Source organism: Oncorhynchus keta, chromosome 2, assembly GCF_023373465.1.
Source record: "Oncorhynchus keta strain PuntledgeMale-10-30-2019 chromosome 2, Oket_V2, whole genome shotgun sequence".
NCBI lineage: Eukaryota > Metazoa > Chordata > Actinopteri > Salmoniformes > Salmonidae > Oncorhynchus > Oncorhynchus keta.
This window is the reverse complement of record NC_068422.1, coordinates 59,567,114-59,591,091: the sequence shown is the minus strand read 5'-3', so window position 1 is coordinate 59,591,091 and position 23,978 is coordinate 59,567,114. Positions and strand designations below refer to the sequence as shown.

At 43.1% G+C, this 23,978-nt stretch overlaps 1 protein-coding gene across 3 annotated transcripts in view; it reads left to right on the top strand.

Annotated features, from left to right (window-relative positions):
- Nucleotides 1-23,978, top strand: part of LOC118357566 (leucine zipper protein 2) — a 164,931-nt gene that overhangs the window by 82,495 nt on the left and 58,458 nt on the right. For all 3 annotated transcript variants that reach the window (XM_035734827.2, XM_035734813.2, XM_035734821.2), the window contains exons 2-4: nt 8,536-8,653; nt 11,297-11,367; nt 12,885-12,966. In XM_035734827.2, coding sequence (XP_035590720.1) covers nt 8,536-8,653; nt 11,297-11,367; nt 12,885-12,966 — 271 coding nt within the window. The remainder of the gene's footprint in view (nt 1-8,535; nt 8,654-11,296; nt 11,368-12,884; nt 12,967-23,978) is intronic.

The following is a 23,978-nucleotide window of genomic DNA, read 5'->3' as shown; positions in this document are numbered from 1 at the left end:
TTTTTATGGATATCTTTAACCTCTTAAAGATAGGGTTGTCTACTGCCCCCGTTGGAGGAATTGCGTGCCCATTGTAAACAGATTTTTTTTTTGTCAAAAATTGCTAATATATGCATATAATAATTATTATTGAATAGAAAACACTATAAAGCTTCTAAAACCGTTTCAATTATGTCTGTATGTAAAGCAGAACTCTCAGGGCAGTCATTCTCCCAAACGCTCTCTTGTCATCATAAAAGTTGGCCCAACTTTGATGTCATCGCCTCCACCCTTCCCAAGCACTTACAGGTCTGGGAACAGTCTCTCTGTCTTCAGCGCGATCTCAGCTTTCAATGGGGATTCTCAGTGTGAGAATCGCGCGCTCACGAGAGTTTTGGCGGGCCGAAACCTTTCGGTCACGCGAAAAAACAGGTTACTATTATGCGCGCTCTCCTCCGGTGATGTCTTTTTTCCGAAGTTGATTAAACAAACCTGACTCAGTTCTGCCATTCCACCAGCTCTGTCAGGAGAAATGGGCCAAAATTCACCCAACTTATTGTGGGAGGATGTGGAAGGCTACCCGTAACATTTGACCAAAGTTAACAAATGTAAAGGCAATGCTACCAAATACAAATTGAGTGTATGTAAACGTCTGACCCACTGGGAATGTGATGAAAGAAATAACAGCTGAAATAAATCCTTCTCTCTACTATTATTCTGATATTTCACATTCTTAAAATAAAGTGGTGATCCTTCATGTAGGTAGAGTTATTAAAGTGACTATGCATAGATAATAAGAGAACAGCAGCAGCATAAAAGAGAGGGGGGGAATGCAAATAGTCTGGGTAGTCATTTGATTAGAGGTTCAGGAGTCTTATGGCTTCGGGGTAGAAGCTGCTTAGAAGCCTCTTGGACCTAGTCTTGGTGCTCCGGTCCCACTTGCCATGCGGTAGCAGAGAGAACAGACTATGACTAGGCTGGCTGCAATCTTAGACCATTTTTAGGGCCTTCTTCTGACACCACCTGGTATAGAGGTCCTCGAAGGCAGGAAGCATGGCCCCAGTGATGTACTGGGCCATACGCACTACCCTCTGTAGTTCCTTGCGGTCTGAGGCCGAGCAGTTGGCATACCAGGCAGTGATGCAACCAGTCAGGATGCTCTTGGTGGTGCAGCTATAGAACGTTTCGAGGATCTGAGGACTCATGCCAAATCTCATGCCACACAGAAATGAGTGCTATGGGTCGGTAGTCATTTAGGCAGGTTACCTTAGTGTTCTTGGGTACATGGACTATGGTAGTCTGCTTAAAACATGTTGGTATTACAGACTTGAACAGGGAGAGGTTGAAAATGTCAGTGAAGACACTTGTCAGCTGATCAGCGCGTGCTCACAGTACACGTCCTGGTAATCCGTCTGGCTTTGCGGTCTTACTCACATTGACTGAGGAGAGCGTGATCACACAGTCGTCCGGGAAACATCTGGTGCTCTCATGCATGTTTCAGTGTTATTTGCCTAAAAACGGTTCAGCTCTTATGTAGGCTTGTGTCACTGTGGCAGCTCTCGGCTTTGCTTCTCTTTGTAGTCTGTAATGTTTTGCAAGCCCTGCCATATCCGACAAGTGTCAGAGCCAGTGTAATACGATTAGACCGTAGTCCTGTATTGATGCCTTGCCTGTTTGATGGTTCGTCGGAGGGCATAGTGGGATTTATTATACGCTTCTGGGTTAGTCTCACTCCTTGAAAGTGACAGCTCTAGCCTTTAGCTCAGTGCAGATGTTGCCTGTAATCCATGGCTTCTGGTTGGGGTATATACATACGGTCACTGTGGGGATGACGTCATTGATGGACTTATCGATGATGCCAACGACTGTTGTGGTGTACTCCTCAATGCCGTTGGATGAATCCCGGAACATATTCTAACATACTCAGTCTCTGCTAGCAAAACAGTCCTGTAGCTTTGCATCTGCTTCATCAGACCATTTTTTTATTGACCACGCTTCCTGCTTAATTTTTGCTTGTAAGCAGGAATCAGGAGGATAGAATTATGGTCAGATTTTCCAAATGGAGGGAGGGGGAGGGTTTTGTACACACAGTGGAGTAAAGGTGGTCTAGAGTTTTTTCCCCCTCTGCTTGCACATTTAACATGCTGATAGAAATGTAGTAAAACTGATTTAAGTTTCCCTGCATTAAAGCCCCCGCCCACTAGGAGCGCCGCCTCTGGATGAGCGTTATCCTGTTTTCTTATGGCGGAATACAGCTCATTGAGTGCGGTTTTAGTGCCAGCATCGATCTGTGGTGGTATGTAGACAGCTACGAAAAATACAGATGAAAACTCGCAAGGTAGATTGTGTGGTCTACAGCTTATCATGAGATACTCTACCTCAGGCAAGCAAAACCTCGAGACTTCCTTAGATATCGTACACCAGCTGTTGTTTACATAAATGCATAGGTCCCCGCCCCGTGTCTTAGCAGAGGGTGCTGTTCTGTCCTGCCGATACAGTGTATAACCCGCCAGCTTTATGTTCTTATTGTCATCGTTCAGCCACGACTCAGTGAAACATAGGATATTACAGTTTTTTATGTCCCGTTGGTAGGACAAACGTGCTTTCAGTTCATCCTAATTATTTTCCAGGGATTTAACGTTAGCAAGCAGGACGGAAGGCAAGGGCAGATTAGCCACTCGTCACCTGATCCTCACAAGGCACCCTGATCTCGGTCTTAGTGCCAGCACCGGTCTGTGGTATGTAGACCGCTACAAAAAGTACAGTTGAAAACTCTCTAGGTAGATAGTGTGGTCTGCAGCTTATCAAACCTTGAGGCTTACTTAGATATTGTGCACCAGCTTGTTTTACCATTTTACCATGTCCGTCAACCAAACAAGTAAAGAAGATTTTGTGTCAGTCTGACAACCAATGCAATTCCTATTCCCTGCTGTCTGCTATGTTTATAGAAGACAAGAGTCAGTAGTAGTCATGCTTGGGTAAAGAAATATGTACATTTTTCGACAAGCCTTGGGCATTTCCCTTTATTACGACTATTTATTTGCACCCTCTTAAAGACACAAATAATCCAGCCTGAATTTGGAGGCACTACATACACGGCTGTCTCCTCATAATCTGCATTACAGCAAATAAAGTCCTTTTATACTTGACGGATTACATGCTAGCACTTACAAATAACTTCTGCTGTTGATTTTGTAGCTTGTTCGTCGTAAAATATGTTCCCCTTCAGTTTGTTCGCCACGCAATATTGGTTTCGGAGCGCATTCTTAAATAAGGGTTATCTGCTGGGGTTTCATCGTTCCTGCTACCGGGCAATGCTTAATATGCACTGAGTTTATAAAACATTAGGAATACCTGCTCTTTCCATGACATAGACTGACCAGGTGAATCCAGGCGAAATCTATGATCCCTTATTGATGACACCTTAAATCCACTTCAGTCAAGTGTAGATGAAGGGGAGGAGACAGGTTCAAGAAGGATTTTTAATGCTTGAGACAATTGAGACTTGGATTGTGTATGTGTGCCATACGGAGGATGAATGGGCAAAACAAAAGATTTAAGGCGCATCGGTTTGAGTATGTCGAGAACTGAAATGCTGCTTGGTTTTTCACGCGTGTATCAAGAATAGAAGAATCGGAGTCAACATAGGCCCGCATCCATGTAGAACGCTTTTGACACCTTGTAAAGTTCATGTCTTGACAAATTGAGGCTGTTCTGAGGGCAAAAGGGAGGCAATTCAATATTAGGAAGATGTTCCTAATGTTTTCTACACTCAGTGTAGTTTTGTGTTCATATACTATCTATGGATTGTCCTCGCATGGGGCACCATGGGAATTCCTTATTATTCATATTCCTTTTATTATCATACATCCTTACTTCTGGTGTGAGTAGGATTCTTTCAAGTAAGTACATCCATTAATATCAATGAGTGCCTAGTTTATTTTAAAAGAAAGATTTATGGATTGTGAATAGGTCATTGACAAATGCCTATTAATATGAAGCATTGTCAGCCAGCTACAGTTAGTGTCTGCAAAAGTAATGAGACCCTGTCATATGTGCTCCCTCTCCGGCCTCTAGGTCACCAGGATGATTGATATGGCGCACACCTGTCACCATCGCTACGCGCATCAGTGCATAATGACTCACCTGGACTCCGTCACCTCCTTGATTACCTGCCCTTTATATGTCACTCCCTTTGGTTCCTTCCCCAGGCGTCATTGTTTCTGTGTCATGTCTGTGCGTTGTTCGTGTTTATTTATTAAAACACTCACTCCCTGAACTTGCTTCCTGACTCTCAGCGCACATCGTTACAGAATGACGCCTCACCGAAGAGTGTTTTTTGTGTGTGTGTGTTAGACGTGATGTTGGGTCCGGGTGCCAGAAATGGAGCTAACTGGCCTCAGCCGGTTTGTCGGATTCCCATGCCTCGGCGGGCTCCACGGGTTCCCCTGCCTTAGCTGGCTCAATGGGTTTCCATACCTCAGTGGGATTGATAGGCTCCTATGCCTCAACTGGGTGAACAGGTTCCCGTGCCTCGACCGAGGCAACACGGGGAGGTCTCAGCCGGCTCGACGGGCTCTCATGCCTCAGCCTGTTTGTCAGGTTTCTGCGCCTCAGAGGAGGCAACCGGTCCGCCCCTTATCCCCGGGATCGTCCCTGTGGTTGGCGTCTTGCGGCTGGAGTCGCGTGCCGGGGAAGGGGTGCTGTCACGTATGCTCTCTCTCCGGCGCTCTAGGTCGCCATGCACCCACGCCTCAGCCGAATCGACAGGTTCCCACGCCTTGGCAGAGGTGACCGGTCTGCTGCTGATCCGGGATTGTCATCTTGGTCGGCGTCCTGCGGCTGGAGCTGCACGGCTTGGAGGGGGTACTGTCACGTGTGCTCCCTCTCCGGCCTGTAGGTCACCAGGCTGCTTGTTATGGGGCACACCTGTCCCCATCGTTACGCACATCAGTGCATAATGACACTCACCTGGACTCCGTCACCTCCTTAATTACCTGCCCTTTATATGTCACTCCCTTTGGTTCCTTCCCCTGGCGCCATTGTTTACGTTTCTGTACGTTGTTTGTGTTTCTTATTTTGTATTATTTTGTGTTTGTTTACTAAAACACTCACTCCCTGAACTTGCTTCCTGACTCTCAGCGCACATTGTTAGAGACCCCTTGGATTGTATTGTTACAAAGTTGGATTAGAAGGGATTTATTTCATTGTCATTTTTTTTGTCAAGAGCAGATATAAATATTTAGAAATGCCTTCGTTAATGATTTATTAAGCATTGCCCGATAGCTGGATGGAAGTATCCCCATCAGATAAGCCATGCTCACTTCTGGTTCTCCTTTAATCCCTCTATTAGATAGCCAAATGTATGAATCACACCTAACGACTGTGCCCTCAACAAGCGTGGACATTCTTGATTTTACACACACCAGTGTGTATAAGCGAGCCAGGCCTACATACTGTTTTTATGTACACTCACAGATGGCTTCGCTCCCTCACATAATTTCCACACTTTGACTGCCGTGGCGTTGCAAAGAGAGGCTGAATGATCTCATAAGCTATTAGCCATTATTTTTAAAAAGGCCCTGGTCAATAGCTGTTAACCGGTGCTACGATAGAGCGTTTCCAGGCCAGCCCTGTCAACTGATCTGAAGACCAAGCTGCTTCTGCAGCTGCTCTCTAGGTGGAGAGGGAAAGTGGCATGGCCTTGCCTCCTTCCCTTTATTGAGCTGTTGTTTTGCTGTTGAATGTGGACCTCAGCACTTTTTCCCTCTCCAGGCCCACGGCTCAGCACTTCTCTTTTACATGGCTGGGTCAACCTCATATTACTCAGAAACTCGATTTGCTGGAGAAATGTTTGTCCGCGAGAACTTTACGCAGTATCCACCAATAAATGATGATGCTCCTCATGTAGGAGAAAGCTAATTTGTCTGCATTTTTTGTTGTTGTTGTGTGTGTGGTACTTTTCTTTATTTCGAGCTGGTCGTGTTTTACTGGCTTAACTTTAAGATGCTAGATCAAGATGGATGTAAAAGAATGTGGGAATTGCAGAGGCCCAAATAAAATAATATGTTATTATGTGATCACTGGCAGCAGAATTCTGAGGACAGCGGCCTGGTATCTGATCATAAGACTGTTTGTCAGACAACCCGATTCTCATTAGCACACTTTTCTCTCGTCCAATGGAGCCGTGAAACCGAGAGGTTGCCAGGACGCTGGTGTCGGAGAAAGGTCATAACATAATTATGTATCTGGTGCCATTTTTGGCAGTAATTACCAATTTATGTCGGACCATGTGCACCAATGTCAGACCAAGTTCTTTACTGTTATCTGTGACTCTTCATATGATATATAGCTGTTTCAGTGGGCCTCAAATTACGAGTCTTATTCATTCCCCTGCCGCGGATGGGCCAATTCCATTGGGTAATGAATAAGCTGGCAGACTGGGAGTGATTTCCTCACCTCTCTCTGTTGCGTGAGCTAGCAATAGATTTCACAGATGCCATACGGTGGCAACTCATGCGCAGGATACATTACAACATGTTATTTATTTCTTAAGAACTGCTTTTCTATTTCTGATTCATGTGTTATTGTGCTTGATCCGGTGATGGGATTTGGGACTTGAGGTGTATGAGACTTTTGGAACAAGGCCCCAGGTCGAAACAGGTGGGGAGCCCTCCCGGATTCAGCCCAAATGCATTGATTCAAAACAATTACAAAGTATATATATTTTGTTTCAAACCTGCTCCCCAAAATCCACTCTCAGAGGGGTTTACAGTGAAGCTCATTAAGCTGCATGGCGTGTTGTTGTTTTTCTCCAGATGATAAGTCACATTTTCTTGCACTTGCGGCTCTACTCTTTCCCCGGGAGCTTCTAACGTAAGACAAAGCAATGTCATTTGGGTATTGGTCTAACAGGCATTTCTGCAGTGTGGGAAGGAAGTTTTTTTCCCCCCTACACTTCCTGGTTCTTGGTTTTGATTGTAGAAGATCTTTGATGTTCTTGTCACTTGTAGAGCGTGCTTTTATTGTCTATTTAGCATGTCAAATGAAGGGGGGTCAAACAGGGGAGTGGTTTCATGTTTTTTTGTAACGCACAACATTTGGAAATAATGATTCTGTTGTGCGGAGTTGAAAGCAATCAGTGATGCACAGCATGTCGATATAAAATGGACGACCGGTTACATTGAAAACCACAGGCTGACCAGCTTGATCTTGAGGAAGCTTCCAAAAGATTGATTAGTTTATTTGTGTTTGTAAATGAGGGTGTTGCATTCAATAAAAATAGATTTTCAATCTGACATCGGCAGTTGGCACTAGGGAAGATGTAGGCAAGCCGCAATGTCTTTATCTCTGACCAGAGAGAGAGAGGGAAGATGTAGGCAAGCTGCAATGTCTTTATCTCTGACCAGAGAGAGAGAGGGAAGATGTAGGCAAGCTGCAATGTCTTTATCTCTGACCAGAGAGAGAGAGAGAGAGAGAGAGAGAGAGAGAGAGAGAGAGAGAGAGAGAGAGAGAGAGAGAGCTCACATGGCCAACCGTGGCCACAAAAGGCCAGAGCTGTCAGTTTCTTCTCCAGCTCTTTATTTGCCACTCCTGAGCTTTCACCCACTGGGTCCCCTAACTCTACTTCACTTGTCCCCTAACTCTACTTCACTTGGCTAACGAGTGTGCTTGTCATTCAAGAGCCACATGTCTGTTTTATCAATTGGTAGGCTAGTAAGGTCAGAGACGCAAACCCCTAAAATAGTAGCTGAAAGGTATAGACAAAGTCAAACGGACTCATAAAAAATTACTTTTCAATTCATCTTTTATCAGTATACCCAGCAAACCAAAATTGGTTAGGTGAAAGTTCCCAGAACTTCCCCAGAATGTTCTGTGGTGGTTGTTCAGATGTTGTGCACAAAATGTTTGTGAACATTCCCAAATATATATATTTTTCATTCTTTGTGAGTGTTTTGGGGATGTTATCATCCTAATATTAGATAAAACCCTAATTAGAACTTGGGAATCTTAGTTCTGGAATGTTCCCGGTTTGCTGGGTATACATATTCCATCATATGGAATGCATTCATTCAGGATTCTCAGACAAGAGTCTGTAATGACCAAATTTGCATGCACATGTGCACGAAAAGTCATGTTTGCCTCTTGGCAAGGTCACCATTAAAAATGGTCCTAATTTACATTCCAATAGTTGGATTGATATAGAAATAGAAAAGCCATTTGACAAATTGGTGTTGTGGATATTTCAGTCTTTCTGACAGTTGGATTACTTGATAGAAATGCAGAGGCGGACCTCTGGCCAAATGACACATCGGAATAAAACACTTTCCCAAATTGATAGGGTGATTGAAGTTCTTTTTTTTTTATCTCAAAACCAAGGACTGAGCATTCAGTAGATATTAATTTGTCTGTATTTCTTTACATTTTTGCTCTAATGACAACACTTTTAATCCACTTAACACCGTCTCCTACTCCCAAGGGTGCCAATAAAGGGTGATTCTCTCAGGCGGACATAAAGTAGTGAAATCTCTCTCTCTTCTCTCTCCCCCTTGACAGACATGGCTATGAGGGACTGGAGCAGAAGCTGAAGGAGGTCTTCACCGAGCGGACTGGCATCATGCGTCAACTCTCCAAGACTTCAAAGGAACTGGACAGCATAAAAGGCAACCTTCAGGTTAGAGCCCCACTGTTTCCTTTTCTGACAGATTATAGTGGGATGTTAAAGAAAGGTGGATGACTTTGAGTGCCTCTGGAACCCTGAGGTTATTTCGAAGGCTTTTAAAAAATGGCTTTTAAGAATTCAGCTCAACCTGTGATTCACTCGTTCTCATCCGCTGTCCTAGCGTATAATGAGCCACTACATACTTGGGGCCTCATTTATCAAAAGCAAATAAGCGATATGTCCTTCGTTTTGACGATCAGTCCCCCTGATATGAATACGAATGCAAAGCTGTTTTGGAAGTGGAATTTCTGTAGTTGAGGTACAGTTGTAAAAACTGGAAAATTACTCCAAGGTGACGGTGTTGGGAAATCTGTCCCTACACTCTTTGAAAAAAGGGCCCCGAAGGGGGTTCTTCAGCTGTCCCAATAAGATTCGTTCCCGGTATAACTCTTTTTGGTCACAGGTTTTTTTAGAACCCTTTTAGGGACAGCCGAAGAACCCTTTTAGGTTCTAGATAGCAACCCTTTTGTTTACTTGCAGACTATATTTTTTTACCACAGGATCTAATAACTATCGTGACAGGATGTGCATGTGTGATGCTGCTGGAGGGTGTTTATATTACGTCATTTTACATCTTTCAAATACTTTTAGATGTGCTCGATTTTGAAATTGCCTGTCTCAATGGAACAAATGGAATTGTCCCGATGGTGCAAACCCTATCCACCTGGAAGTCCAGGCGGACTTGAGCAAACACTGAAATTATTTGAAGGGTATCTCTGCTTCGACCCTCGATATCTACCACAACTTAATGTCATCCGTTTTTTTTGACATACAGATCCGCAAAACGCTGTATAGACCGGGATGTTGTGTGTACATGTACGCTACAACGTTACCCATTCCTGTGAGCACAGTGCAGAATAGGACTGACGGAATGGGGAATGACAGGTAATGAGAGGCAAAAGACAGAAATGTATGATCATCACTCCCGTAGAGAATTGGGGAAGGCACGGCTTGGATGGAAGACCACATAAACATAGTTCATCCGAGGTCTTGCGAAGCCAGTGTGATTTGGTTGTTAAATTGTTTACCGCAGCAGGGCAATACGTGTTTTCTTCTCTGACACATCTGTATATCGCCACTGATCTCAGGCCTGTGGTCGATTCCATTTCAGTTCTCGTCAAACAAGTAGGGAATCGAATTGAATTGAACAAATAGATTGAAAAAGACGTTTGGTTTGACGAGTATTTTCAGTCCAAAATTCTACTTTCAACATCCTGTGTCCCACAGAGAACCAGCAGACACAAATTTGTCTCGCAGGTGTTAGCCAGAGTATCATTGTCCCTCTAGTCAGTCTTGAATGGAATCTCTTTTGCCAATTGTGGTAGGCAGTGGTCCCTTGGATTAGTCTGTGCCGCTGTGTTCTTTTTAGTAGGCTTGGATGGCTGTAGCCCATTTCAGTTTTAATCAATGACTTCCCAAATACACCCTGTCTACTTGTATGACGTGACCTGGCCAACCTGGGTTCATGGTGTTGTCGTCCTGACAGTTTTCGCTGGCATCCATTGTCCTTTGGTCAGGGCTGGCTGGCACTGTGTGTAGTCTACGCTACCAATGTCCCCGGTGCAGGCTTTGACGTCAGTCAGCTACTGTATATTATGTGATTATGTGCAGACTTGGATGGCAGTGTTACCCTGTACCGGGAAATGAAGGGAGAAGCGAGGGGGGATGGATCTCTTACCAAAAAAAGGGGTGAAAACGATCAACAGTAACATTTTAGAGTAATCAATTATGTATGTGTAACTGATTAACCTTTCTGGTGGAGATTTACTGTCCTAAGTGTTTATTATTTTAATTAGACATCCCTTGGGTGCTGGGTCAACCCTTCATAATTAAACTTTGCATGATAGAGCTTTGATTTTTGGCAGTTGCTCTGTGGTGTGCTAGTATATGGTTTAATGCCATTCCTTTAACTGCTTACGGAGGTGCCCTGGTTTGTTGTGGTAGTGCCAGCATCCCTCTAAATCAAACCCTGATTGGATGCACCCAGGTTAAAGTTTTTGTGATAAAAAAATATTGGTATTTTTCAGAATGTCTCTTCTCATTATTATACTGAAGCACATTTTAAAACCGTCCGGTAATCTTGCAGAGCTGCAATTATTGAACTCAAATTAGTGTATTTATGGAAATGAAGATCTAATTTATTATTAACAAGACACTGTACCACTTCAATTTTCTTCCCCAAAAAGTGCCATAAAAAAGATTCATAATTACCCTCAAACCTGAATCTAAACTATATGAGTTCCTACAAGCTTACAAATGAACTAATACTTTTTGGACCACAAAAAGTATTTGACTACCCTCATAAAAGCATACACATCAATAATCTATGAGGCGTTACACAATATGTATGAAAAATTCTAATAATTATTCACATCTTTTTTTGCCCGAGCATAGATAGGCTACTGTATGACAGCTTGGAGCAATGTGTGCATTTACACTCGAAAGGGGCACTGTTGTATTCTTTCTGTTCCTATGAGTGCTTTGAATCAGCTACTTCACATTGGAGTGTTGGAGTGAGACTGTGAGTGGTCATATAATAAACCAATTTCTCATTTCTCTTGTGAGACTTAAAAAGCTCTCATTCCTCTCTTCTAGACACTGAAAAATGACGACTCCGTGGCCAAGGCGGATGTCCTGAAAATCCTGGCGCTCAGCCACAAGCAGAGGTAGATCTAAGCTTCTTAACCATTAACCATTTGCTAAAAGCAAATTCCTACCGTATGGATTCTTTCGACGAGCAACATTACTTTTCATTCCTTTTATGGTGCAGGAACAGTGTGATGTTACCTGAAATTCAGCCTTTGGTATACAAAGTATACACTTATATCCTACTGCTTTATAAATAGCAAACCAACATATCAATAACACATGACAATCATAAACAAACCATAAAACAATGTTTTATTGGAGCAATGGCTCCTGGTCCACAGACGATTTGAGCAGCCACCTGTTTTCCACTTTAAATCCGAATGAATCCTGCTCTTGGTTCGTTCCATTGCCAAGAATGATTATCGAATGACTTCATCACAAGCGATCCAGGCTGCTGATTTATGGAAAATCATTTGTTTTTGACAGCTTTCAAGCATGTTTATGATTGCTTCGAGGGAGTAATAACTAGCAACTATTTTAATGTGAAACCATGGTAGCCACATCCTCAGGTCAACACATGTCGAATAATTAAACGCGAGGGTTACAAGATGAAAAAACAAAAACGTTAACCCTCGTCTTTACCACCACATTTGACCTAATCCTGGGCATAACCAATTACTATATTTAAAACTGCAAAAATACAGCCAACTTGAGTGGCCAATGAAATATAAGGAGGGGCAGGGGAAGACAGTACTGAAAGTCAAACATTTACTTTTGTGCTTTGGTTAAAATAGTAACTGCCTTTCCACAGATACCCATAATGGGTTATACACTATTTTATTCACAGTTTAGTGCTGTGTTGCCTGAGGAAAATGTCACTCAGAATCATTTTTGGTTGTTTGTAGCCCATAGGCAAAAGTCTCTAAATATTGGTGAAAATATGTTGACTCAACGTGTTGACTTGAAGCTCACTTACAGCACCAAATGGTGTTGCGCTCCCTTTAAATGTCAACCTCAGATTCTAACTTCTAAAAAATCGTTCTGTCTCCCCTTAAAACGTCATACTGCTGGTTTTAGGGTGAGATCAGAAAAATGAAATGCCAACTAGCGTAAAAGAAAAATGTTTGCTTGGCTGGGCTCATGCCAACAGGCACAACCATTGGCATGTGAAATATGACAGGGCAGCACAGCAGTGAAGAGAGACTTTTCTTTCTGAGTTTGACAAACAGTGCTGTTGACTGCAGATGCTGCTTCTCGACTGCACAAGTGATGGACCATGACCAAGTCATATGTAATTAAACTCTAAACCTACACTAAGCCCAGTCAAAGGGAATAATTCCTTTGCTGCTGTAATCGTATACTGGTATTCTGGATTAAAGTTTGGTATTTCGTCACGCATTCTATCACAAAGGTTTGGTAGAAAAAGTAAGCATGAATTGATTTGATGGCTTGATCCTACTCAGTGCTCAGTCAGTCAGTCAGCCAGTGCTTGAGATACTATTACTACTGCCTCGCCACTGCGGGAAGTCAGAGAAGAGTTGGAGAGGGGAAGGATATGTGCTAACTGAAAGTTTCTCACCTCTCCTTTCAACAGGGGAGAGATGAAGTCCCTCCAGGCTGCCTTGCAGAAGCAGCTGGACGAGGCAACGGAGCAAGCCGAGAAACAGCAGGCCACAGTGAGTAGGAGCCCTCAGTCGTCCTCACCTCGTCTACACCTCACTCCTCTAACCTCCCCCTTGTCACCTGTCATCCGGGCCTGTGGGCGCCCGTCACCCATCTCATTACCCAGCAGTCATCTCTCCTGGCTGGCCCCCTCCCTCCCACCACTTAATAACCAGCCTGGGAGAGTGAGAGAGCTACAGTTGAAGTTGGAAGTTTACATACACTTTAGCCAAATACATTTAACCCTCGTAAAAATTCCCTGTCTTAGGTCAGTTAGGATCACCGCTTTATTTTAAGAATGTGAAATATCAGAATAATAGTTGAGAGAATGATTTATTTCAGCTTTTATTTCTTGCATCAAATTCCCAATGGTCAGAAGTTTACATACACTCAATTAGTATTTGGCAGCATTGCCTTTAAATTCTTTAACTTCGGTCAAACGTTACGGGTAGCCTTCCACAACCTTCCCACAATAAGTTTGGTGAATTTTGGCCCATTCCTCTTGACAGAGCTGGTATAACTGAGTCAGGTTTGTAAGCCTCCTTGCTCGCACACACTTTTTCAGTTCTGCCCACAAATGTTCTATAAGATTGAGGTCAGGGCTTTGTGATGGCCACTCCAATACCTTGACTTTGTTGTCCTTAAGCCATTTTGACACAACTTTGGAATTATGCTTGGATTCACTATACATTTGGAAGACCCATTTGCGACCAATCTTTAACTTCCTGACTGATGTCTTGAGAGGTTGCTTCAATATATCCACATCGTTTTCCTACCTCATGATGCCATCTATTTTGTGAAGTGCACCAGTCCCTCCTGCAGGAAAGCACCCCCACAACATGATGCTGCCACCTCCGTGCTTCACGGTTGGGATGGTGTTCTTTGGCTTGCAAGCATTCCCCTTTTTCCTCCAAACATAACGATGTTCATTATGGCCAAACAGTTCTATTTTTGTTTCATCAGACCAGAGGACACTTCTCCAAAAAGTACGATCTTTGTCCCCATGTGCAGTTGCAAACCGTAGTCTGTTTTTTTTATGGCGGTTTTGGAGCAGTGGCTTCTTCCTTGCTAAGCGGCCTTTCAGGTTATGTCTATATAGGACTTGTTTTACTGTGGATACAGATACTTTTGTACCTGTTTCCTCCAGCATCTTCACAAGGTCCTTTGCTGTTGTTCTGGGATTGATTTGCACAACCTTTTGCACCAATGTACGTTCATCTCTAGGAGACAGAACGAGTCTCCTTCCTGAGCGGTATTTTTTTATTTATTTATTTTTATTTTTTTACCTTTATTTAACCAGGCAAGTCAGTTAAGAACATATTCTTATTTTCAATGACGGCCTGGGAACAGTGGGTTAACTGCCTGTTCAGGGGCAGAACGACAGATTTGTCTGTCTGTTCCGGTTACCAGTCCAACGCTCTAACCACTAGGCTATGCTGCCGTATGATGGCTGCGTGGTCCCATGGTGTTTATACTTGCGTACTATTGTTTGTACAGATGAATGTGGTACCTTCAGGCATTTGGAAATTGCTCCCAAGGATGAACCAGACGTGTAGAGGTCTACAGTTTTTTTCTGAGGCTGATTTCTTTGGATTTTCCCATGATGTCAAGCAAAGAGGCACTGAGTTTGAAGGTAGGCCTTGAAATACATCCACAGGTGCACCTCCAATTGACTCAAATGATGTCAATTAGCCTATTAGAAGCTTCCAAAGCCATAACATCATTTTCTGGAATGTTCCTTGCTGTTTAAAGGCACAGTCAACTTAGTGTATGTAAACATCTGACTCACTGGAATTGTGATAGTCATCAAATCAAATCAAATGTATTTATATAGCCCTTCGTACATCAGCTGATATCTCAAAGTGCTGTACAGAAACCCAGCCTAAAACCCCAAACACCAAGCAATGCAGGTGTAGAAGCACGGTGGCTAGGAAAAACTCCCTAGAAAGGCCAAAACCTAGGAAGAAACCAGGCTATGTGGGGTGGCCAGTCCTCTTCTGGCTGTGCCGGGTGGAGATTATAACAGAACATGGCCAAGATGTTCAAATGTTCATAAATGACCAGCATGGTCAAATAATAATAAGGCAGCACAATTGAAACTGGAGCAGCAGCACGGCCAGGTGGACTGGGGACAGCAAGGAGTCATCATGTCAGGTAGTCCTGGGGCATGGTCCTAGGGCTCAGGTCCTCTGAGAGAGAGAAAGAAAGAGAGAATTAGAGAAAGCACACTTAAATTCACACAAGACACCGAATAGGACAAGAGAAGTACTCCAGATATATCAAACTGACCCTAGCCCCCCGACACATAAACTACTGCAGCATAAATACTGGAGGCTGAGACAGGGGGGGTCAGGAGACACTGTGGCCCCATCCGAGGACACCCCCGGACAGGGCCAAACAGGAAGGATATAACCCCACCCACTTTGCCAAAGCACAGCCCCCACACCACTACATACAGTGAATTATAAGTGAAATAATCTGTCTGTAAACAGTTGTTGGAAAAGTGACTTGTGTCATGCACAAAGTAGATGTCCTAACAGACCTGCCACATTTGTGGAGTGGTTGAAAGGCGAGTTTTAATGACTCCAACCTAAGTGCATGTAAACTTCCGACTTCAACTGGAGGTGTAACCCAGAAATAGGAAGCATAGTGAGGGAGTTTGGTCCACGCTTCGCTCTCTCCTTAAACGATAGGTTTCTGATAAAAACTTAATAGACCAGGCACCTTTTTTACATTTTGTTCCTTTTATCATCCTGTCATAAACATTCATTTTCCTTTGCCCAGTAATCCAGGCCTCTATCCTTCATGCAACTCAGTCCTTTTTCAATTATACCTGGCTGTCGTTCTAGTATAAATTCTGTTCTATTCAGACGTTACTGCATTGCCAATCTATACAGACGTCAGAGAATAGCAGGCTACAAAGGAACTTTGGTACCACACATGCAGAGTCATGTTTATTCCTTCTGTATGAATGAAACCAATAGGTAACAGTTTACTGTATGCCCTTTATGTATAACTGAACTTTACTGTAGGCCCACATAAAGCTTTTATAACAGCTACAAAAGCCATGATAATATCAGTAATTAACATTATACTCATGTGGAGCCTTTTTCATACCTAAAGAACTCTATGGATTACCCCGTAGGTTTTTTTGTGCCTTGTTTTGTGCCTTGATACTTACTGCCACATCTCTTATGGCTATCTAATTATCCCTCAAAACAAATGATCAGAAAATCAACGGGAGGCCTAATTAATGTTCAAAACAGACCGTGGAATGGCTTTGAGATATTCAATATATGCTAACACGAACAACATGGACGTCTAAAAATGGTCGTCCGTCTTATTTCCACAGCACAGAACAAGGGTAGCTGATGTGGGTAGCCAACAATCAAACTGTCGTTGTTGACATTTTCATGTTCAGATGAGTGACAAGTCCCTGGTGAAAGGGAGTAAATTATCTATATTAAAGGAAATTGTATTGGCTACTGCAATGCATCAAATCAATGCCTGTGTTTTCACAAGGGGAAATAACCGTTTTTTTTTTTAATGATGTTACCAGCCCGGTTACGACGTTTCTGGGATAACACAAGAATGTGTTGTAAAGTTGAGTTTCTTGGTTGTATCATATACAGCATAACTCTGCTACTGCCACTATTCAGTGTGCTAATAGAGTTTTGGAAAATGCACGATGATGCTACATGAATACCTGTCTTGTTTGTAATAAGGTGCAGTTTTTTTTATTTTCAATTGAGACCATGCCTACAGCTCTATGTGAAGAAACAGAGTGTGAGTTGAGGTTATTTGACATCTCCGTAGCTGGGCGAATTTGATGTGAGGCATTGGGTAGAAGACATTGTTTGATTGGAGTTGTAATCTGCCCCTAGGGAACTCTAGAGTATGTTTTCTATTAACCTACTAAGCAGCAAAAGTGGGAACCAGGGTTAGTAACTAGCACAGTGAAATGAATTTGTTCGGGACGATACTGCACGAAACCATCAACGTTATTTTTTAAACGTGCTTATGTTTTAATGAGCAGTTCTCACTTCATACATTTCATAATCTTGGGTTGCCTCATTTGGAATAGATGAAAATGTTATGAAATTAGTGCAACCGTTAATCAATTATCAATACGGTGTTAAAGGGAATTGTGGAAGGCTACCCGTAACGTTTGACTGAAGTTAAACAATTTAAAGGCAATGCTGCCAAATACTAATTGAGTGTATGTAAACTTCTGACCACTGGGAATGTGATGCCAGAAATAAAAGCTGAAATAAATCAATCATTTAGGAGCTGAATCTGTATCTTCCTTCTCCTTACAGGCAAAAACTATAATTTAGTACCCCCAGTGGACCACATACAGCGATCAGCTGTAGCTGTACTTGGAAATTGACATTTGCGATGGGAAACACATACTCATCATAAATGCCTATAACATGTAGAGAATTTGTTGACCGTGAAGATGTGGTTCCACTCAAAAGATCCCTTTTTATTTTATTGGTATTTAATTAAAATGTTCATAATGTGTGTGGTTCAGAAACCTTGTTTGGGTTCACATATTCAATGTAAGTTCACTGGTGTTGTCACGTTCGTCATAACGAGGAGACCAAGGCGCAGCGTGATAAGAATACATTCTTCTTTAATAAACGAAGAACACTTAAACAAACTAACAAAACGAACGTGAAGCTAATTGCAACAAGTGCTGACATGCAACTACACATAGACAATAACCCACAAAACCTAAATGGAAAATGGCAAACTAAACTGGATCCCCAATCAGAGACAACGATAAACAGCTGCCTCTGATTGGGAACCAATTCAGGCCACCATAGACCTACATTTACCTAGACATATCAAAACCCCATAGATATACAAACACCCTAGACAAGACAAAACACACATACCCACCCTCGTCACACCCTGACCTGACTAAAATAATACAGAAAACATAGATAACTAAGGTCAGGGCGTGACAGGCGTAGTGGTTTCTCGAAGTTTGCCCACCCCTAAAAAAATATGAGCCCGTCAGCCACTCACAAAGTTTCGACTATTGATCGCGGTCAATTGTTCTCAAATTGTGACGTCTGCGCGGCTGCCAATCGATAGCTGTCAGATTATGTGGTGCTAGTGCTTGAAGTATCATGTAGCTTTGCTTTAATGGGTACATGTTTATTTTTATTTGGTCGTCATTTTCTCATGTTAAACCAAACGTTTATGTTTTACGAAGCTATAGGCCTACGCTGTCACAATGCTGCTATTTAGAATGTAGGCCGGCGGCAATAATGTATTTCCTTGTTAAGTAATTAAAGTGGGAAATTCAAACATGTAGATTGTAAAATGAATGTTGAATGCAACAGCGTATACTAATCAGTAACCAATTAAACATTTAAGAATATACAACTGTCCTGTAGACCTATAGCCTACCTTAGCCGTCCTCATGCTCTCTTGCAGCTTGGATAGAAGGTTTGTGCTACATAAAACCAGTCTATTAATTCCAAATAATACAATCAGTCTACCTTCAAAACAATAGTTGACTAGGGATTGTTTCATTATGCAGACAATGCAGTCAAGCCCAGGGTTTCCTGAACTCGGTCCTGGGTTTCCCCTGGGTGTACGTTTTGTTTTTTTGCCCAAGCACTACGCAGCTGATTCAAATAACCAACTCATTATCAAGCTTTGATTATTTGAAGCAGTTGTGTAGTGCTATGGGAATAAAACAAAAAGGCGTAGCTGGCAGCCTAGTTATATTACACATTGGAACGTGTCGGGGCTATCCATCTCATCACTTGTAGGCTTACAAGTATTCACAGAAGGGGGGGTCGCTCTCATGAGCACCGCTGGGTCTCTGGCAGTCGTCAGCTTGGTTTTCTGGGAGAGGAGGCGGATAAGGAAGGCCGGCACCATCACTAGAGAACTGTTACTATTCTCAAGGGGAGGAAGATGAGGAGGAGCAAGGCTACTGTCAATTCTGGGCCTCTGTCGGGACTGGGAGGCTGCTTATGCTAGCTGAGGCTTAAGTAGGCCTCCTATCTACAAATCAAATTCAATTATATTAGTCACATGCGCCGAATACAACAACCTTACAGTGAAATGCTTACTCACGAGCCCCTTAATCAACAATGCAGTTTTAAAAAATATGGATAAGAATAGGAAATTAAAGAAGGGACGGCAGGGTAGCTTAGTGGTTAGAGCTTTGGACTAGTAACCAGAAGGTTGCAAGTTCAAACCCCTGAGCTGACAAGGTACAAATCTGTCGTTCTGCCCCTGAACAGGCAGTTAACCCACCCATTCTTGCACAGATTGTAATGGTGTGTGTGTGTAAAATACCTTTTTGAAGGTTGTACTGATTATGATGAGCTAAGCTAATCCCAGCTGTGAAGCCATGTTTGTTGACATACAATGCATTCTGGGATTCACGTCTGTTTGACCAAAGATGTTATAACAAAATGAGGTGAGTAAGAGTTCACTAATTTTTTGAGGACTTCCGGAAATTAATGGTGGGATGTGAACAATGGTAGATGCCACACCCCTTCAACATGCATACTACAAACAGACCAAACTCATCTAGTCTTCTCTTATTATCTTCGGTTTCTGTGAGGAAAAAATGCATGGCTGCGCGCTGAAACTAATCGTCGGATTACTTTCGATTTCTATAAAGTATTTTACCTAGTTATTTCGATCAATGGTGAGCTCACTCACCCGTGATGTGATTAATTATATACAGTAATTGCTATTAGCTAATTCATATTGTAGTTTACGTCAGCCGAGAGTTAGAAAATATGACTGCTTGTGTTGGGTCAATCTTTCCTCAGCGCTAGGACAAATGTAGCCTACATTTTTCCGGTTAGGATGATTGTGTTATGCTATATCTTCTTCTGTGAATATCTGAACAATGCATCCAAAAATAAACTGCTGACATTCTGGACATAACTTTGTAAGGACTGTGTTTGTGTAAATAGTTTCTGAAAGTGTGGCCAGCTCAAACGCTGATTGTTGCGTCATTCGAAACTGCCGTTCTAAACGAGCATTCTAAATGAGTGTTCTAAACACACGGGTGTGATCGTACGCTTCAGGGACCACTGTAGAACGATCACACCCGTGTGATGGCACGTGTGAAAGGGTTAAAGCTTGGTTGCAAATGGGTCTTCCGAATGGACAATGACCCCAAGCATACTTCCTAACTTGTGGCAAAATGGCTTAAGGACAACAAAGTCAAGGTATTGGAGTGGCCATCACAAAACCCTGACCTCAATCCTATTGAATTTTTTGGGGCAGAACTGAAAAAGCATGTGCAAGCAAGGAGGCTTACAAACCTGACTCAGTTACAGCTCTGTCAAGAGGAATGGGCCACAATTCACCAAACTTATTGTGGAAAGCTTGTGGAAGGATACCTGAAACATTTGACCCAAGTTAAACAGTTTAAAGGCAATGCTACCAAATGCTAATTGAGTGTATGTAAACTTCTGGCCCACTAGGAATGCGATGAAAGAAATAAAAGCTGAAATAAATCATTCTCTCTACTATTATTTTCACATTTCACATACTTAAAATAAAGTGGTGATCCTAACTGACCAAAGACAGGGTTTTACTAGGATTAAATGTCAGGAATTGTAAAATACTGAGTTTAAATGTATTTGGCTAAGGTGTATGGAAACTTCCGACTTCAACTGTATATACAGCGGGGTACCGGTACAGAGTCAATGTCCGGGGGCACCGGTTAGTTGAGGTAATATGCACATGTAGGTAGAGTTATTAAAGTGACTATGCATAGATGATAACATATGAGTAGCAGCGGTGTAAAAAAAAGGGGGGGGGGGCAATGCAAATAGTCTGGGTAGCCATTTGATTAGGTGTTCAGGAGTCTTATGGCATGGGGGTAGAAGCTGTTTTGAAGTCTCTTGGACCTAGACTTGCCGCTTGCCGTGCGGTAGCAGAGGGAACAGTCTTTGACTGGGGTGGCTGGGGCCTTCCTCTGACACTGCCTGGTATAGAGGTCCTGGATGGCAGGAAGCTTGGCCTGTGATGTACTGGGCCGTTCACACTACCCTCTGTGGTGCCTTGCGGTCAGAGGCCGAGCAGTTGCCATACCAGGCAGTGATGCAACCAGTCAGGATGCTCTCGATGGTGCAGCTGTAGAACCTTTTGAGGATCTGAGGACCCATGCCAAATCTTTTCAGTCTCCTGAGGGGGAATAGGTTTTGTCGTGCCCTCTTCACAACTGTCTTGGTGTGCTTGGACCATGATAGTTTGTTGGTGATGTGTACACCAAGGAACTTGAAGCTCTCAACCTACTCCACTGCAACTTGATGAGAATGGGGTTGTGCTCGGTCCCCTTTTTGCTGTAGTCCACAATCATCTCCTTTGTCTTGATCACGTTGAGGGAGAGGTTGTTTTCCTTGCACCACACAGCCAGGTCTTGACCTCCTCCCTATAGGCTGTCTCGTCATTGTTGGTGATCAGATCTGCCACTGTTGTGTCATCGGCAAACTTGATGATGGTGTTGGAGTCGTGCCTGGACATGCAGTACAGGAGGGGACTGAGCACGCACCCCTGTGTTGAGGATCAACATGGCGGATGTGTTGTTACCTACCCTTACCACCTGGGGGCAACCCGTCAGGAAGTCCGGGATCCAGTTGCAGAGGGAGGTGGTAAGTCCCAGGGTCCTTAGCTTATTTATGAGCTTTGAGGGCACTATGGTGTTGAACGCTGAGCTGTAGTCAATGAATAGCATTCTCACATAGGTGTTCCTTTTGTCCAAGTGGGAAAGGGGCAGTGTGGAGTGCAATAGAGATTGCATCATATGTGGATCTGTTGGGGCGGTATGCAAATTGTAGTGGGTCTAGGGTTTCTTGGATAGTGGTGTTGATGTGAGCCATGATCAGCCTTTCGAAGCCCTTCATGGCTACAGATGTGAGTGCTACAGATGTCAGAGAAGACAGTTGGTCAGCGCATGCTCACAGTACACGTCCTGGTAATCCTTCTGGCCCTGTGGCCTTGTGAATATTGACCTGTTTAAAGGTCTTACTCACATCGGCTGCGGAGAGCGTGATCACACCATTTTCCAAACTGCTGGTGCTCTCATGCATGGCTCAGTTTTATTTGCCTCGAAGCGAGCATAGAAGTAGTTTACCTTGTCTGGTAGGCTCATGTCACTGGGCAGCTCTTGGTTGAGCTTCCCTTTGTAGTCTGTAATGGTTTGCAAGCCCTGCCACATCGGTCAAGCGTCAGAGCCGGGGTAGTATGATTCGATCTTAGTCCTGTATTGAAGCTTTGCCTGTTTGATGGTTCATCGGAGGGCATAACAGGATTTCTCGTAAGCTTCCGAGTTAGAGTCCCGCTCCTTGAAAACGGCAGCTCTAGCCTTTAGCTAGTCTTCCACCTGTAATGGTGTTTCGTCAGTCGAGGCGATTGTAGCTTTGCTGATGTAGTTATCTTCTGTAATTTGGCATGAGCTTGATCAGATAAATCTTTTTGGGGAGTTTGTGTACCACTTGGTTTTGACTTTTGTTTATCCATCTTGAACAACGCACTCACTCTCCATCCGAATCTGACCTGATTCACCAATTTTTTTAAAACTTGATTTTAGATGAGATGATGAGGAGGCCAATTAGATGAGGAGGCCGAGGCGGGCTGGCGCTGCTGAGAAATAGTCTAACTAGATGCATGATAACTATATTGTCTGTCTGACTCACCTACTACCATGAAGATTGGACAACACAAACACTTTCCCTGCTACATGTGGAAATGAAAAAGGAGGGTTACTGTCAGAATTATTTACAAAATGAATAACATTATGACATAGGTGTGAGATGACAGGCGCACGCCCCCCAATCATGACTAACCAATCATGAATAAATGGTACCTTAGACAAGACAGTAGCAACAACACTAGATGCCCAAATCTCATAACTTTCTTAGCAAAAAGGTTCTGTGATGCCTGTCAATTAAACACAGATCCAATTGTATTACCTCTGTATGACTGGTCCACGAACCTGGCATCAGTAAAGTTATGCAGCCTGCAAACAAACGTTAAAAGATGAACCAATGTAGGTAGGTCAAGGAAAACTCCAACAGATAAACCACACACAAAAATGTATGATTGAATTTCCCAGTGGGAGGCATGCTATTCCAAAAAGTATTACATCATGATGAAAAAGATTGACCTGGTTATTTCATCACTTTCACAACAAATATGGCATCGTATTTGTAACACTAGTTGCACATGCTGTGCATTGCAATATACCGTTTAATTATATAACAGCTCTGGAAACACACAAAACTCTCCCAACATTACTCAGGCTTATTGCATTGATTTAACCAGTACGTCATATGAATGAATTATACTGTAATAACACAATTCAAAATGTCAAATCTTAACCATGTAGAATGCTACAGTTTTATATTTTCTATCCATCATTTCAGTGTGTCGTGCCACAGCCCAAAGGGAACGTTGTGCTGGGATGTGTTATCGACGTACCCATGGGCAGAGCCATGAACTACAAATACATCAACATGAACTGTGATGTTATTCGTGTGTCAACCGCCTAGCCCCAGTTTACAGTCTCCCGGGTGCCTTCAGAGCTGAGGTCACCTGGGAAATGAATTCTCTCCCCTTCCTCCCTGGGACAATCTCAATGGCCTCATTGAAGGACAACCTTTCCCTCAGAATCCTTCGTCGCAGAGGTGAAATAGAAAGCAGAATCGGGATTGGAATAAACCCCCCCCCACCGCTATCCAGTCTTACAGTTGTAGTCCTGCGGCCGCTATCTGCATCAGCCGTTTAAGGCCTGACTGCTTGTTAAAATACAAGGCAAGGGGAATGGCTGCACTACAGAGACATGCCGAGCTCGCGATATAGGGATTGCAATAAACAAAGATATCACTCTGACACAATGAGCATATGGCTATGAAATGAGTCACACAGTGGAAAATAGTCAGTCGCCCATCACAGGCATAAATGCATCCAATATGAGCAACAGCAACCCCACCAACAGTCAACCTACCCTTTCTAGATACACACATTTACGATA